At 43.2% G+C, this 14,445-nt stretch overlaps 1 protein-coding gene across 3 annotated transcripts in view; it reads left to right on the top strand.

Annotated features, from left to right (window-relative positions):
* Positions 1-421: 421 nt before the first annotated feature.
* The window catches only part of LOC110498769 (rho GTPase-activating protein 44), a 117,334-nt gene continuing 103,310 nt past the window's right edge, over positions 422-14,445 (top strand). For all 3 annotated transcript variants that reach the window (XM_036955935.1, XM_036955934.1, XM_036955936.1), the window contains exon 1: positions 422-687. In XM_036955935.1, coding sequence (XP_036811830.1) covers positions 635-687 — 53 coding nt within the window. In that variant the 5' untranslated portion in view covers positions 422-634. The remainder of the gene's footprint in view (positions 688-14,445) is intronic.

Genomic DNA, 14,445 nt, shown 5'->3' with positions numbered 1-14,445 from the left:
TCAAACCACGTTCCTTAGACATTATCTGACATGTTGTATTAGATGCATATTTTACCTGATATTGTAAGTAGATTAAATTGTCTATACTGAAATGCAAAAAGTATATTTTGGTACTTGGGGTCTGCAAGTAGACCTTGGCCCATACGAACAGTGAATGCCCACTCAATTCTTGTTTTTCAATGTAACCTACCTATAGAGCAATGGAATTGCTTTTAAACTGAACAAGGGTGTTAGCTAGATATTTTGTCAGTTTGAAAAAAAGTGTATACACTTTGTTTTAAACACTGTATCATGTAGAATTCATTGATGGTCTCTTTGTAGGCTCAACGTTTGGTCGGTGGAACTACATTCCCCATACTGCGCTACTGCGCAGCGTCGTGTCGTGAGCTGTCACTCTGCCCGGAGAAATTGGTACAGCATCTCTGAGCAGTGGACTGCGTGACAGGGACCATAAAATGCGTTGAAATTGTCTCCCCTATTACTCTTGATTTGCGATGCGTTCCTTATGGCTATGATAAAAAAGGATTGTTAAAAGGTGGGCTGTCTTGTAATTCTCGTTGGAGAACCGGACTGTTTTGTCAATGAGAAATGTGGAGTCGCTCTATCCATCGGTGTTAACGCAGAAAAATAGAAGATGAAGAAGCAATTCAATAGAATGCGACAGCTCGCCAACCAAACAGTGGGCAGGTAAGGGCACATTTATTAAGAGACCCATTTAGTTGTGCAATCTTGGACGTACTTCGATGAGGCAGAAAAGGCTGCCTATATATGCTCCATCCGACTTCTCGGTCGAAAATGATTGAATCTTACGTGAAGTTTGCATGTTCATGTTGCAGATGATATCTGTATGCACCACTGCTGGTTTTAGAAGTTTTCTTTATAAGGCCTTAATTGATGTAACAGTGGTCGCGCGGTTGACCATGGTTCGCACGCACAATCGGGGAGTGTGCGAATGTGACACGACGCAAATGCGAGGCATTCTCTGCTTGGGTACTATTCCAAACTGATGTTGGACACCTGGACATCGCCAAAGCAAATTATTCAATGCTTTACTGTAATGGAATAGCATAATGCGTATGCAATTTAAAGGTAAAGTCCAAACAAAATCTCATATAGCCTATTCGCTAATCAAAGGAAGAGTCATTGATGTTGAAACTATGTTGTACTAGAATTCCTGGGTACTAACCACATTTATTCACTACATTCAAGAGTGCTATCCAACAATAGAAAATACATGTCAAAATTTGCTTAGAATTTGAAAACACAAGGCTCACTTTAGAATGTAGACACGGGTTGCATACCATTTGCCTGTTCTGTCTACTATGTCTTGACAGAAGGCCTGCAATATCAGATAGTCTGAACTGGTGTTTTCTCCTAATTTGAATATTTGTGGGGCAAGAATGTGCCCCCTATTCAGTGAAATGAAATCCAAGATCTGTGTGTCTCTGTTACTACGGTAACAGCAGAGCCAAGAGCACTAGTGGTTTTTATGTCTCTGGGGTAGTGGTATTAGTGAGGCCAAATTGGGTTGTGACAGACAGGGATACAGTAAGAGAGAATGGGACCCACCCATACCTTATACGGTAACTACACTAACCAAAAATATAAACACAACATGTAAGGTGTAGGTCCCATGTTTCATGATCTGAAATAAAAGATGCCAGAAATTTTACATGCACACAAAAAGCTTATTTCTCTAATATTTTGTGCACACATTTGTTTACATCCCTGTTAGTGAGCATTTCTCCTTTGCCAAGATAATCCATCCACCTCCACAAGTGTGGCATATCAAGAAGCTGATTAAACAGCATAATCATTACACAGGTGCACCTTGTGCCAGGGCCAATAAAGGCCACTCTAAAATGTGCAGTTTTGTCACACAACACAATGCCACAGATGTTTCAAGTTTTGAGGGAGCGTGCAATTTGCATGCTGACTGCAGGAATGTCCACCAAAGCTCTTATCAGATAATTGAATAGTCATTTCTACACCATAAGCCGCCTCGATCGTTGTTTTAGAGAATTTGGCACTACGTCCAACCGGCCTCACAACCGCAAACCATGTGAATAGCGTTGTGTGGGCTAGTGGTTTGCTGATGTCAACGTTGTGAACGGAGCGCCCCCATGTTGGCGGAGGGATTAGGGTATTGGCAGGTATAAGCTACCATCAATGAACACAATTGCATTTTATCGATGGCAATTTGAATGCACAGAAATACAGAGACGAGATCCTGAGGCCCATTGCCGTGCCATTCATCCGCCGCCATTACCTCATGTTTCAGCATGATAATACACGGCCCCATGTTGCAAGGATCTGTACACAATTCCTGGAATCTGAAAATGTCCCAGTTCTTTCATGGTCTGCATACTCACCAGAAATATCACTCATTGAGCATGTTTGGGGTGCTCTGTATTGACGTGTTTGACAGCGTGTTCCAGTTCCTGCCAATATCCAGGAACTTCGCACAGCCATTGAAGAGAAGTGGGACAACAGGCCAAAATCAACAGCCTGGTCAACTCTATGAGAAGGAGATGTGTCACTCTGCATGCGGCAGAGTGTGGTTGCACCAGATACTGGCTGGTTTTCTGAACCATGCCCCTACCTTCTTTTTTTAAGGTATCTGTGCTCAACAGATGTGAAATCCATCCAGTCATGTGAAATCCATAGATTAGGGCCTAATGAACTTATTTCAATTGACGGATTTCATTTTTGAACTGTAACTCAGTCAAATCTTTGAAATTGTTGCATGTTGTGTTTTATATTTTTGCTTAGTATAAAAGTCATGTCAACATTGTGTCTTTGTCGCATGACTGAGGAGCTTTTCTCTGTCACTGATGCATAACCCAATGCACAATCAATGTTGTGTTTGTTTCAACTCGACTCTTTATTCTTCAGGTAATCAAAATTGGCAAACAGGACCTGCTAGTCAGATCAAACACAAAGACAATGATGTATGCACCACAACCAGATTAACTCGTTTTCGTTCTCAGGTTAATGACTTCCGCATTGTCAGTGCTGACTCTAATACAGCCCTGCGGTGGTAAAAGTATGTTACAACCACTTTGTTTTTCTTGCCTGAGTCTGAGATAATGTTAACGGATGACGCTGGCACACCTACAGCATATTCTATGTCATAACATCCTTATAGCATAGCCTGCTGACTTGCTCTTTAAGGCTTCGCTGAGTCAGTTAGTCAGACACTGATACAGACGCTGATCAATGCAAAAGGTATAACCTCTCAACAGAGTGGACTTGGCAGGCAGAGGGAATAGGAAACTGTGATGGAAGCAGTTTAAGGGAAAAGGGATACCTAGTCAGTTGCACAACTGAATGCATTCAACCGAAATGCATCTTCTGTGTGGGGGGCTGGTTTGATACACATCATCGGCACCCGGGGAGTAGTTGTTGTTGTCATGCCCTTATCTGTTTCACCTGTCTTTGTGCTTGTCTCTACCCCCCTCCAGGTGTCGCCCATCTTCCCCATTATCCCCTGTGTACTTATACCTGTGTTTTCTGTCTGTCTGTGCGAGTTAGTTTTGTTCATTCAAACCTACCAACGGTTTACCTTGCTCCTGTCTTTGATATAGTCCCGGTTCTGACCTTTCCTGCCTGACCTGACCCTGAGCCCGCCTGGTGTTCTGGTGCCTTTCACCCCCTCTGGATTATTGACCCCTGCCTGCCTTGACCTATCGTTTGAATGCCCCTACTTAATGAATAAACATTTGTTTCTTCAACACTGCCTGCACTTGGGTCATACCTTAAAACATGATAGTTGTTGGGGGTTAACTGTCTTGCTCAAGGGCAGAACAGCAGACTTTTCCACCTTGCCAGCTATAGGATTTGAACCCGCAACGTTTTGGTTACTGGTCCAACGTGCTTAACTGCTAGACTACCTGGTTGTAGTACTGGAACGAAGGAGGAGTCTTAGACCAAATTCTCCGACCACTATCATCTGGGCATTTAGAAAGGATGAGTCACGATTAAAAAGCTTTGGGAGGATTCCTTTGTGACCATTAAATGCAATCTGGATCTACAGTACCAGTCAAAAGTTTGGACACACCTATTCATTCAATCGTTTTTCTTTATTTTGACTATTTTCTACATTGTAGAATAATAGTGAAGACATCAAAACGATTAAATAACACATATGGAATCATGTAGTAACCAACTAATATATTATATTTTAGATCCTTCAAAGTAGCCACCCTTTGCCTTGATGACAGCTTTGCACACTCTTGGCATTCTCTCAACCAGCTTCACCTGGAATGCTTTTCCAACAGTCTTGAAGGAGTTCCCACATATGCTGAGCACTTGTTGGCTGCGTTTCCTTCACTTTACGGTCCAACTCATCCCAAACCATCTCAATTGGGTCGAGGTTGGGTGATTGTGGAGGCCAGGTCATCTGATGCAGCCCTTACACCGCCTGGAGGTGTTGAAAAACAAATGTTAGTGCCACTAAGCACAAACCAGATGGGATGACATATCGCAGCATAATGCTGTGCTAGCCATGCTGGTTAAGTGGCCTTTAACTCTAAATAAATAACAGACAGTGTCACCAGCAAAGCACCATCACACCTCCTCCATGCTTTGCGGTGGGAACTACACATGCAGAGATCATCCGTTCATCTACTCTGTGTCTCACAAAGACACGGCGGTTGGAACCAAAAATCTCAAATTTGGACTCCAGACCAAAGGACAGATTTCCACCGGCCTAATGTCTATTGCTCGTGTTTCTTGGCCCAAGCAAGTTTCTTCTTCTTATTGGTGTCCTTTAGTAATGGTTTATTTGCAGCAAGGCATGAAGGCATGATTCACGCTGTCTCCTCTGAACAGTTGATGTTGAGATGTGTCTGTTACTTGAACTCTGAAGCATTTATTTGGGATGCAATTTCTGCAGCAGAGGTAACTCTGGGTCTTCATCATAGCTCTTGATGGTTTTTGCGACAGCACTTGAAGAAACTTTCAAAGTTATGGAAATTTTCCAGATTGACTGACCTTCATGTCTTAAAGTAATGATGGACTGTCATTTCTCTTTGCTTATGTGAGCTGTTCTTGCCATAATATGGACTTGGCTTTTTTACCAAATAGGGCTATCTTCTGTATACCACCCCTACCTTAACACAACACAACTGATTGGCTCAAATGCATTAAGAACGAAAGAAATTCCACAAATGAACTTTTAACAAGGCACACCTGTTAATTGAAGTATTGCGATCTCATTTAGTATCTTTGTAAGAGAGTCAAAGCATGCATGTACCTCTGCCCTATTGATGTGGCCAGGTGTGGTGTGTTAATATCACCACACTCTAGTGACCTCATCAACATGTCATCCCATCCAGCTGTTTGTGTGTGTGTGTGTGTGTGTCCATGAATGCACAAGTGTGCGTGTGTACCTGTATACTTTGAGAGCTGAAGCTGATGCATGGAGCACTAGCCCACTGAGGCGTAACACCCCAGTACTGAGTAATAACCTGCACCCTAAGAAGCAGAACTGTAGGAGCAATTAGTCACATTTAGAGGGTGGAGGCACCAGCAGGGCTCCTGACTGCTGGGCATCCATGTAAATGGGGATGTCTCTGTGACCTTGGCAGCTGCCTGGCTTATGCTGGCTCACTCAATAAGCTATGGGGAAGAAGATGCATTACCGCAAAGGCTTTTTCAATTATATGTTGTACTATTTTAGCGGGGTCCTGTGTAATGGTGTTGTATAAAAATGTGTCTGTGTAAAAATGTATGACTGTCTGGGCTGTGGTGAGGAAGGCAGCTGGCAAGTCACAAAGACAACTGCTTTAATTCCTCTGGCTGTTTTTTTTAATCTTCTCATTCACAGTTTTTGTGTTGATTGGACTTTCTGTGAGAGGTCAGGTCTTGATTGGGGGAAACTGTTATGTTAGCGGGAAGTGCCGGGATCTCTTTAGGAAAGGATGTTTTCATCTCAAAAACGTGAGAAAGAGATTTGTGTTTTGGAACTTTCGGCCATGCTGCTGGGTCAGCAGCGGAAGTGAAAGAATGTGGGCACTGATAAAAGAGCAAAAGGAAATGGGGGAAACTGTTATGTTATCCCCATTCCCTGTTTTCCAGGAAATAAGGATGTCAGAAAATGGGTTCCTAATCCTCAGCAACAGTGAGAAATTGTCTTTTTTTTTTTTACTTTATGATTTGTTTCGACTATTAGACCCAAGGGGCATTATTTGCCTTCATACATTGCATTTCTGGCCTTACCATTACTGACTGACTGTCATTCTGCCCTGTTATTGCTGATGATTGAAGACATTGCCGTAAATTGCATGTTATTCTCAGGGAAAAAAGCAGGCACGCCACTAATGTCTTCATTATTTTGGGGTATCCATCTTGTGCTTTTACTCTTATCCATTTCAAAACGAAGTTGGAATGATGTATAACCGTGCCTGGATCCATTATTTGATTGATGAACGGGTTTGTTCAATGGCAAACAACAAACTATGCTTGTAACTTAGGGCAGCGTGTATGGCTTTTCTTTGGACCTTGGCTGTGAAGGTTTGAGTGCCATACTGGGGATGGTAAACCCTGTTCAAGGCCTTGTGTGAGGATAGGTGACATTACATACCCTGAGGTAGCAGGCAGTGCCAGTGTCCCATAAGACAGGGAAGAGAATGATGGGACATGGCTGCCAAACATTGCATGTGGAATCCCAAGGATACCTGAAGTCTCATTGAAGACAGATCCAGAGTTTCTTTCTCTAGCTGCTGTACTTACAGTAAGCCAGAAGTCACCAGCCCTTTTGATCGCTCGACAAGTCAATCTTGGAAGCATTCAAAGTCGATCGCGAGGAGTTTTCAAAATCATAGAAAAAAAATCATAAAGGTCTAAATGTTTAAATGTATTAATTATTATTTATAAATTTAATTTCAAATGAAATGCTCCATGTGTGAAGTGATGGGGTTGGAGGGGCGGGGCAGGTGTATATCTGGCCAATCAAATACCGTTTCTAGGTTTTAACGTCTGACAAATTATGTCCCTGATTAGCTCAGGCACTTGTAACGCTCACGAGCTATCGATACGCAATCTAACGAAACCATGGCGGAGGCACAACGTAAAGAGCAAAAAATGTATCATGTCATGAAGAATGGGAACACGATTTCCTGTTCACCGTAGTTAAGGACAAAAGGATTTGCCTGATTTGTCACCAGGCTGTAGCCCTCGCTAAAAGGGGTAACGTGGAGCGGCACCACAAACACCATTCACCCCAAGTAAAAAAACTACCCGCTAAAGAGCACACTTCGCTCAAAGAAAGTTGACGAGCTCAAGTCTGTATTGAAAGCACAGCAGTCGCTTTCTACCAAACCGACAGCTCATCCTTAAGGCGAAGGCCTACTTTGGATCAACATATCTCTGTGAGATGGCCTTTTCACAGATGAAAAGAATCAAGTCAAAGAACAGGTCTTGTCTAACTAATAGACATCTTACAGACAGTGTTAGACTTGCTGTATGAGACAGACTATGGAGCACCTGCTGATAGTGTGCAATCACAGCCATCACATTGAATGCGTGTGTGTGGGGAGGTGAAATCATCCACAGCCATCAGAGTGAGTGAGTATTGCCAGTTTGAAATCTGTTTGTAGGCTATATTGTTTACAAAAGGATATGATCTGTGTTATGTTGTTCAAAAGGGAAAGTGAAACAGTACTGTACATGATTGGCTTGGGCCTGTAATTGACTGATTATTGAGGTAATGAATGGTGGTAGGGCTGTGATTTGTGTGAACATATTTTAGAACAATTGAATGATGTGACTGTTGTCATAATATTTTGAATGCTAGTTGCACTTACTTGAGTATTGTCATTTTGTCATTCACCATATGAATGGTGAATGAGTAATAGACCTGTGGAAATATTGAAACATGTAATATGACTGTTATAAAATGTTGAATGATAGTTGCATTTCTGATTATACTATTTAAATGAAAACGTTGCGTGTGACTGACAGGTAAGAAAATAAAGAATGTCAAAGTGGAACTACGTTGTGGCATTGTTTTGTCATCATTATTTGCAAGTGGTAGATCTTGGTTTTACGTTTGGACTTGGGATGTGATCTTTGGCTTGAAAAGGTTGGTGACTGCTGCAGTAAGCCTATGTGTCTGTGACAATGCTCTGTGCATGTGCTATCTAACCAGTTAATGTCTCACCAGGGGCAACGATTGGGGTTTGTCTCGGAGTTTGAGTGTTTTCTTAGCTTTGTTTCAGTGTTTGCTCTATGCTGATACAAGGGCGGGCATGTAAACGCAGGCAGGCATGTCCGTCAGGGTATAGAATCCACCAGGGATTCGCTGTCAATCCCAGACTTCTTTAACCACTGCATGGATGTCCCCATGTCGCAAGCACTACTGTGTCCTTGTACACATATGAGAGGCATTGTTTTCTTGACCCTGTCAACCCTCAATACCATTAACCTGGTCTTGGTTTGAAGACCACTGCCACCCAACTGCTGGGTCTTAATGAGAGTGTCTTTCTACATGTTTTCAGGTTAGGACAAATTACTCCATAAGGGGGTGAACATAAATTACGTTCATCTGTTTTTCCTCCTCCCCGACTGCTGGACCATTCCGTTAAAAGTTAATGAACCCCATTTGTCAGACATTGTGCGAATACTCGACTTAATTCTGCAGTGCAGTGTATGTATGGTCATTTTCAGGGCTTATGAATTGATAGCCCTTTACTTGGAACGTAATCAGTATTCAGTATTCTGTGGTAGGCATCTGAGACAGATGCCTAATGCAATGACAAAATGTTTTTGTGCATGCCAAATTCAATCTTTTAGGTATGACAGACTGGGTTTAAACCCAGGTTGTTTGCACACTATTGTGTTAACACTGAGCTAAAGCCTAGCCATTAGCAGGGGGTTGCTAATGTGCGTTCTGAGGTCAAACAAGATGCAGTGAGTGGTGTATTGCTACAGGGGGTTCAGTAGTGGACCGGTTAATGGGAGGTGACATTACCTTTTATAGTGTGAAGTGTTGCACCTCAGCGATGTGTTGAAAGGCACTGTCATCAGCTTCTTCACACACAATGAGTGTGTATGTGTACATCCTCGTTAATCATGGCGATAGGGCAGTAATAGATTCCTACAAGCAATCAGGGCCCCATCTCTGGGCTCCACTGTAATTATGAGAAAATGAAAGGTGCATGTCTCGTTTATATTTTTTTCAGTGTAAATGCATTTTTGTACAATTTTCTGTGGAAATTGTTGAAAGTTGTCCTTGTGCATAGAGTTTGTTAACTTTGCAATCAATGGTTTTTGTTTGGCATACATTTGAAGATGATAGATTTTTTAAGTCTGTGTCATTCTGTTACCTTGCCTCTCTCTTCATGTTCCTCTCTTCCTCATTCTCTCCATTTTTACATATCACTCTGACATCAGTCCTTTTCCCCTGCAGTCGACCCTTTTTGTGGATCCTGATTGCTTCACAGAAAACAGGCCACAACCTTTCAGAGCTGTTACATGCATGCCGTGAAAGTGACAGAAATTAAGGAAGAGAAGATAGGGGGATGGTATTGCCCCTCGAGATATGGTTCAGAAATGTGCCTCTCAGAGAGATGGAATGATCTTGTTTTCTGTGCGCTCCCCTGATCATGATCAAACAGGACTTGCAACTTACAAGTGGTCCATAATGAGATCCTGTAGTTAGGGTTAGCGCCATGAGTTGTTCTTGGTCAGGTCACGTGGTCAGGGAAAACTCAGGTAGCTATACTACTGAAATGGCATAGGGCAATTTTAGACGGTAGTCTCAGTCAAAAATCATCTGAGACAGTTCGATTGTAAGAGCTTCTGAGTGTGTTCCTGTGGGACGTCATCAGCCCTGTTCTCTCTGTAGAGGCTCTCGGTCAGAGACGTTGCTGTCTGCAGCTGAGCGTTGCTGCAACCACTGTAGTGGGACGCTGGGAGACATGCAGGCGCTGCTGAGGGATATGAGTCGGAGCCCCTTAGGACCATGCAGACGCCACACCCGACCATTCTTTGCTCTTCCCGATGACAGCATCTTCTAAATCAGAGGATGGGAGGTGGACTGGAGGAAGCCAATGGTCTGGAACAGTGTGTTTCTCCTAGCTGTTTGGCCTGTGTTTATCAACGATGACAGACAGCAATGATAGCCTCAAAATGGCTGCCCTTTATGTCATTTTGGCTCATACTTTGATTAGATGCCATGTTTTTCTCCATGAAAGACCAAAGAAAGATAGCGCTTGTCATAATGATGCAGCAAATCCTCAGAGTGATCTGTCATAGGAGCTGGAAGAGGGTGGGGGCAGGGAGGGAAAGGAACCAATGATGTGGAGTAAGTCAGAGAGATGGCCAATGGGCATTATAGCATGGTAAATTCTATGACATCCTTCCATCACCATCAACCTGGGTGATTGAGTGAAGCTGAGCCAGGGATTCCTTACTCTGGCAGTGCCAGTGAGTGGCCTCACAACCCTCCACACCTGCACACTTTCCTGCATGCCCGCTTCTCTCCACTGCCAAACTCTGGGATTTCAACATTACAAAACAAGACTTGACAATTTTACCCGCAGTGTGCCTAGAAAAAGTAAGGATTATAGCTTTAATATCTCAAATATTTTTAATTGTGCCCTAACATTTCTTTGTACGGGCCTACATTTTTCAACGTAGGCGCACACTTGTTCCTTGTAATAAAAAAAAAGGTCAGCATAGAACTCTGTAAAAACTGATTGAAATCCCAACTTGCATGACTTTATCTCTGGACACACTCTTAAGTAAACATAAAACTTACTCTACACACAACGTCTTTTCATACATGTTGACGAAATACTAATGTTTCAGAGTCAGAGGGTTTTACAGTGCATTTGGAAAGTATTCAGACCCCTTGATTTTTTTACACATTTTGTTACGTTACAGCCTTATTCTAAAATGTATTAAATAGATTTTTTCCTGATCAATCTACACACAATACCCCATAATGACAAAGCAAAAACAGTTTTTTAGAAATTTGTGCACATTTATAAAAACAATAAACAGAAATATCACATTTACATAAGCATTCAGACCCTTTACTGAGTACTTTGTTGAAGCAACTTTGGCAGCGATTACAGCCTCAAATCTTCTTGGGTATGACGCTACAAGCTTGGCACACCTGTATTTGGGGAGTTTCTACCATTCTTCTCTGCAGATCCTCTCAAGCTCTGTGAGGTTGGATGGGGAGCGACGCTGCACAGCTATTTTCAGCTCTCTCCAGAGATGTTCGATCAGGTTTAAGTCTGGGCTCTGGCTGGGCCACTCAAGGACATTCAGAGACTTGTCCCGAAGCTACTCCTGTATTGTCTTGGATGTGTGCTTTGGGTCATTGTCCTGTTGGAAGGTGAACCTTCGCCCCAGTCTGAGGTCCTGAGTGCTCTGGAACAGGTTTTCATCAAGGATCTCTCTGTACTTTGCTCCGTTCATCTTTCCCTTGATCCTGACTAGTCCCCCAGTCTCTGCCTCTGAAAAACATCCCCACAGCATGAAGCTGCCACCACCATGCTTCACCGTAGGGATGGTATTGGCCAGGAGATAGAGTGGTGCCTGATTTCCTCCAGACGTGACGTTCTGCATTCAGGCCAAAGAGTTCCATCTTGGTTTCATCAGACTAGAGAACTCCAAGCGGACTGTGATGTGCCTATTACTGAGGTGTGGCTTCCGTCTGGCCACTCTACCGCAAAGGCCTGATTGGTGCAGTGCTGCAGAGATGGTTGTCCTTCTGGAAGGTTCTCCCATCTCCACAGAGGAACTCTGGAGCTCTGTCAGAGTAACCATCAAATTCACAGATGAATGACCCTTCTCGCCTGATTTCTCAGTTTGGCCGGGCGGCCAGCTCTAGGAAGAGTCTTGGTGGTTCCAAACTTCTTCCATTTAAGAATGATGGAGGCCACGGTCTTCTTGTGGACCTGCAGAAATGCAGAAATGTTATATTATCCTTCCCCATATCTGTGCCTTGACACAATCCTGTCTCGGAGCTCTACGGACAATTCCTTCGACCTCATGGCTTGGTTTTTGCTCTGACATGCACTGTCAACTGTGGGATCTTGTATAGACAGGTGTGTGCCTTTTCAAATCATGTCCAATCAATTAAGTTTACCACAGGTGGACTCCAATCAAGCACCTAAACTCAATTTTGAGTATGAATACTTGTGTAAATAAGCTATTTAAAAAAAGAAAAACATTTTTCCCAATGTCATTATGTGTTATTGTGGGTTGATTGATGAGGAAAAACATTTATTGAATCCATTTTAAGGCTGTGACGTAACAAAATGTGGAATGTCTGAATACTTTCTGAATGCACTGTAAAACCCCCAGACACTGAAACATTAGTATTTCGTCAACATGTATGAGAAGACGTTGTAACGTATAGTCAGAAAGCAGGTGCAGAAGGTGAGTTTAATATGGAACAGATACAAAAGAACAAACATGGGAAGCGTACTGAACATGGTGGCACAGCTGAAGACACTCGTTTTAAACACCTTGCTACGAAAGCAGCTTGCAACTTAGTTTCACCGTTTCATCATGCTATGTAAATGCATGTTACCGTGGAAACAGTATCAACTCCCAAGTTGAATGCCCGGTCTTGAGTCGGCTCAGCTGTCCTACAACACAATATTCTATAACTGGCTAGTGTTGCCTTGTCTCCTCTCTCCTTATGTCCTCTGTTAGATCGCCCAGCAGGCAGAGTTCAATAACTACAGGCAGATGTGAGATGCAGGAGGATGGCACTCTTCTCACACCACTCTGTAGTCTACTGACCGAGTCAAAGCTTCCTCCAGGAAGTAGCTTTGCATCGGTCACTAGCCTACAGAGTAATATAAAAAAAGTGACGATAACAGTGATGCACCAATTGCCGAGCTTATGTAAAATAACAAAGTGCTTCGATCACTTTCAAGTGTAACAGTTCCATGTAGAATGAACCGAACTTCACATAACACATAGCAGTGTTCTGCTTATATAACGATGTGCAAATAAGACAGGAGTTCCTTGACCTGTTTGGACGAATACTCCTATATCCGACCCAGGTCCTATATCACAGAGGGAGGGAGAGAGAGAGACTGTCACCATACAGTCATGGAAGCCAATAGTAAATGCACGGTTGAACATAGCTAATCAGAGATCCTGATTCGCAGCTAATTCACAAGGGACACATGCCAGAATGGCACTGACTGGTTGGCATTACTCACTCGGCCCCAGCAGTAATCTATTGGCACAGTGGAAGGAAGGGTGCACCTCCTTACAACATAAGGATTCAGACCCCTTGACTTTCACAGCCTTATTCTAAAATAAAAAACATTTTAAAAGAAGAAATACTCAGCAATCTACACACAACACCCCATAATGACTAAGCGAAAACAGGTTTTTAGAAATGTTTGCACATGTATAAAGATTCAAAACAGAAATACCTTATTTAGATACGTATTAAGACCATTTGCTATGAGACTCGAAATTGAGCTCAGGTGCATCCTGTTTCCATGGATCATCCTTGACATGTTTCTACAACTTGATTGGTTGGACATGATTTGGAAAGGCACACACCTGTCTATTTAAGGTCCCACAGTTAACAATGCATGTCAGAACAAAAACCAAGCCATGAGGTCGAAGGAATTGTCCGTAGAGCTCCGAGACAGGACTGTGTCGAGGCACAGATATGTGGAAGGATAATAAAACATTTCTGCAGCATTAAAGGTCCACAGTGGCCTCCAACATTTTTAAATTGGAAGAAGCTTGGAACCACTAAGACTCTTCCTAGAGCTGGCCACCCGGCCAAGCTGAGCTATCGGAGGAGAAGGGCCTTAGTCAGGGAGGTGACCAATAACCTGACGGTCACTCTGACAGAGCTCTAGAGTTCCTCTGTGGAGATGGGAGAACCTTCCAGAAGGACAACCGTCTCTGCAGCACTCCACCAATCGGGCCTTTATGGTAGAGTGGCCAGACGGAAGCCACTCCTCAATAAAAGGCACATGACAGCCCACTTGGAGTTTGCCAAAAAACACTTAAAGACTCTCAGACCATGAGAAACAAGATTCTCTGGTCTGATGAAACCAAGATTGAACTCTTTGGCATGAATGCCAAGCGTCACATCTGGAGGAAACCTGGCACCATCCCTACGGTAAAGCATGGTGTTTGCAGAATCATGCTGTGGGGATGTTTTTCAGCGGCAGGGACTGGGAGGACTAGTCAGGATTGAGGCAAAGATGAATGGAGCAAAGTACAGAGAGATCCTTGATGAAAACCTGCTCCAGAGCTCTCAGGACCTCAGACTGGGGCGAAGATTCACCCTCCAACTGGACAACGACCCTAAGCACACATCCAAGACATTGCAGGAGTGGCTTCAGGAGAAGTCTCCGAATGTCCTTGAGTGGCCCAGCCAGAGCCCTGACTTAAAACCTGATCTAAAATCTTTGGAGAGACCTGAAAATATCTGTGCAGCAA

This window comes from Oncorhynchus mykiss, chromosome 20 (genome assembly GCF_013265735.2).
Source record: "Oncorhynchus mykiss isolate Arlee chromosome 20, USDA_OmykA_1.1, whole genome shotgun sequence".
Classification (NCBI taxonomy): Eukaryota; Metazoa; Chordata; class Actinopteri; order Salmoniformes; family Salmonidae; genus Oncorhynchus; species Oncorhynchus mykiss.
This window is presented reverse-complemented; position numbering and strand designations above follow the sequence as displayed.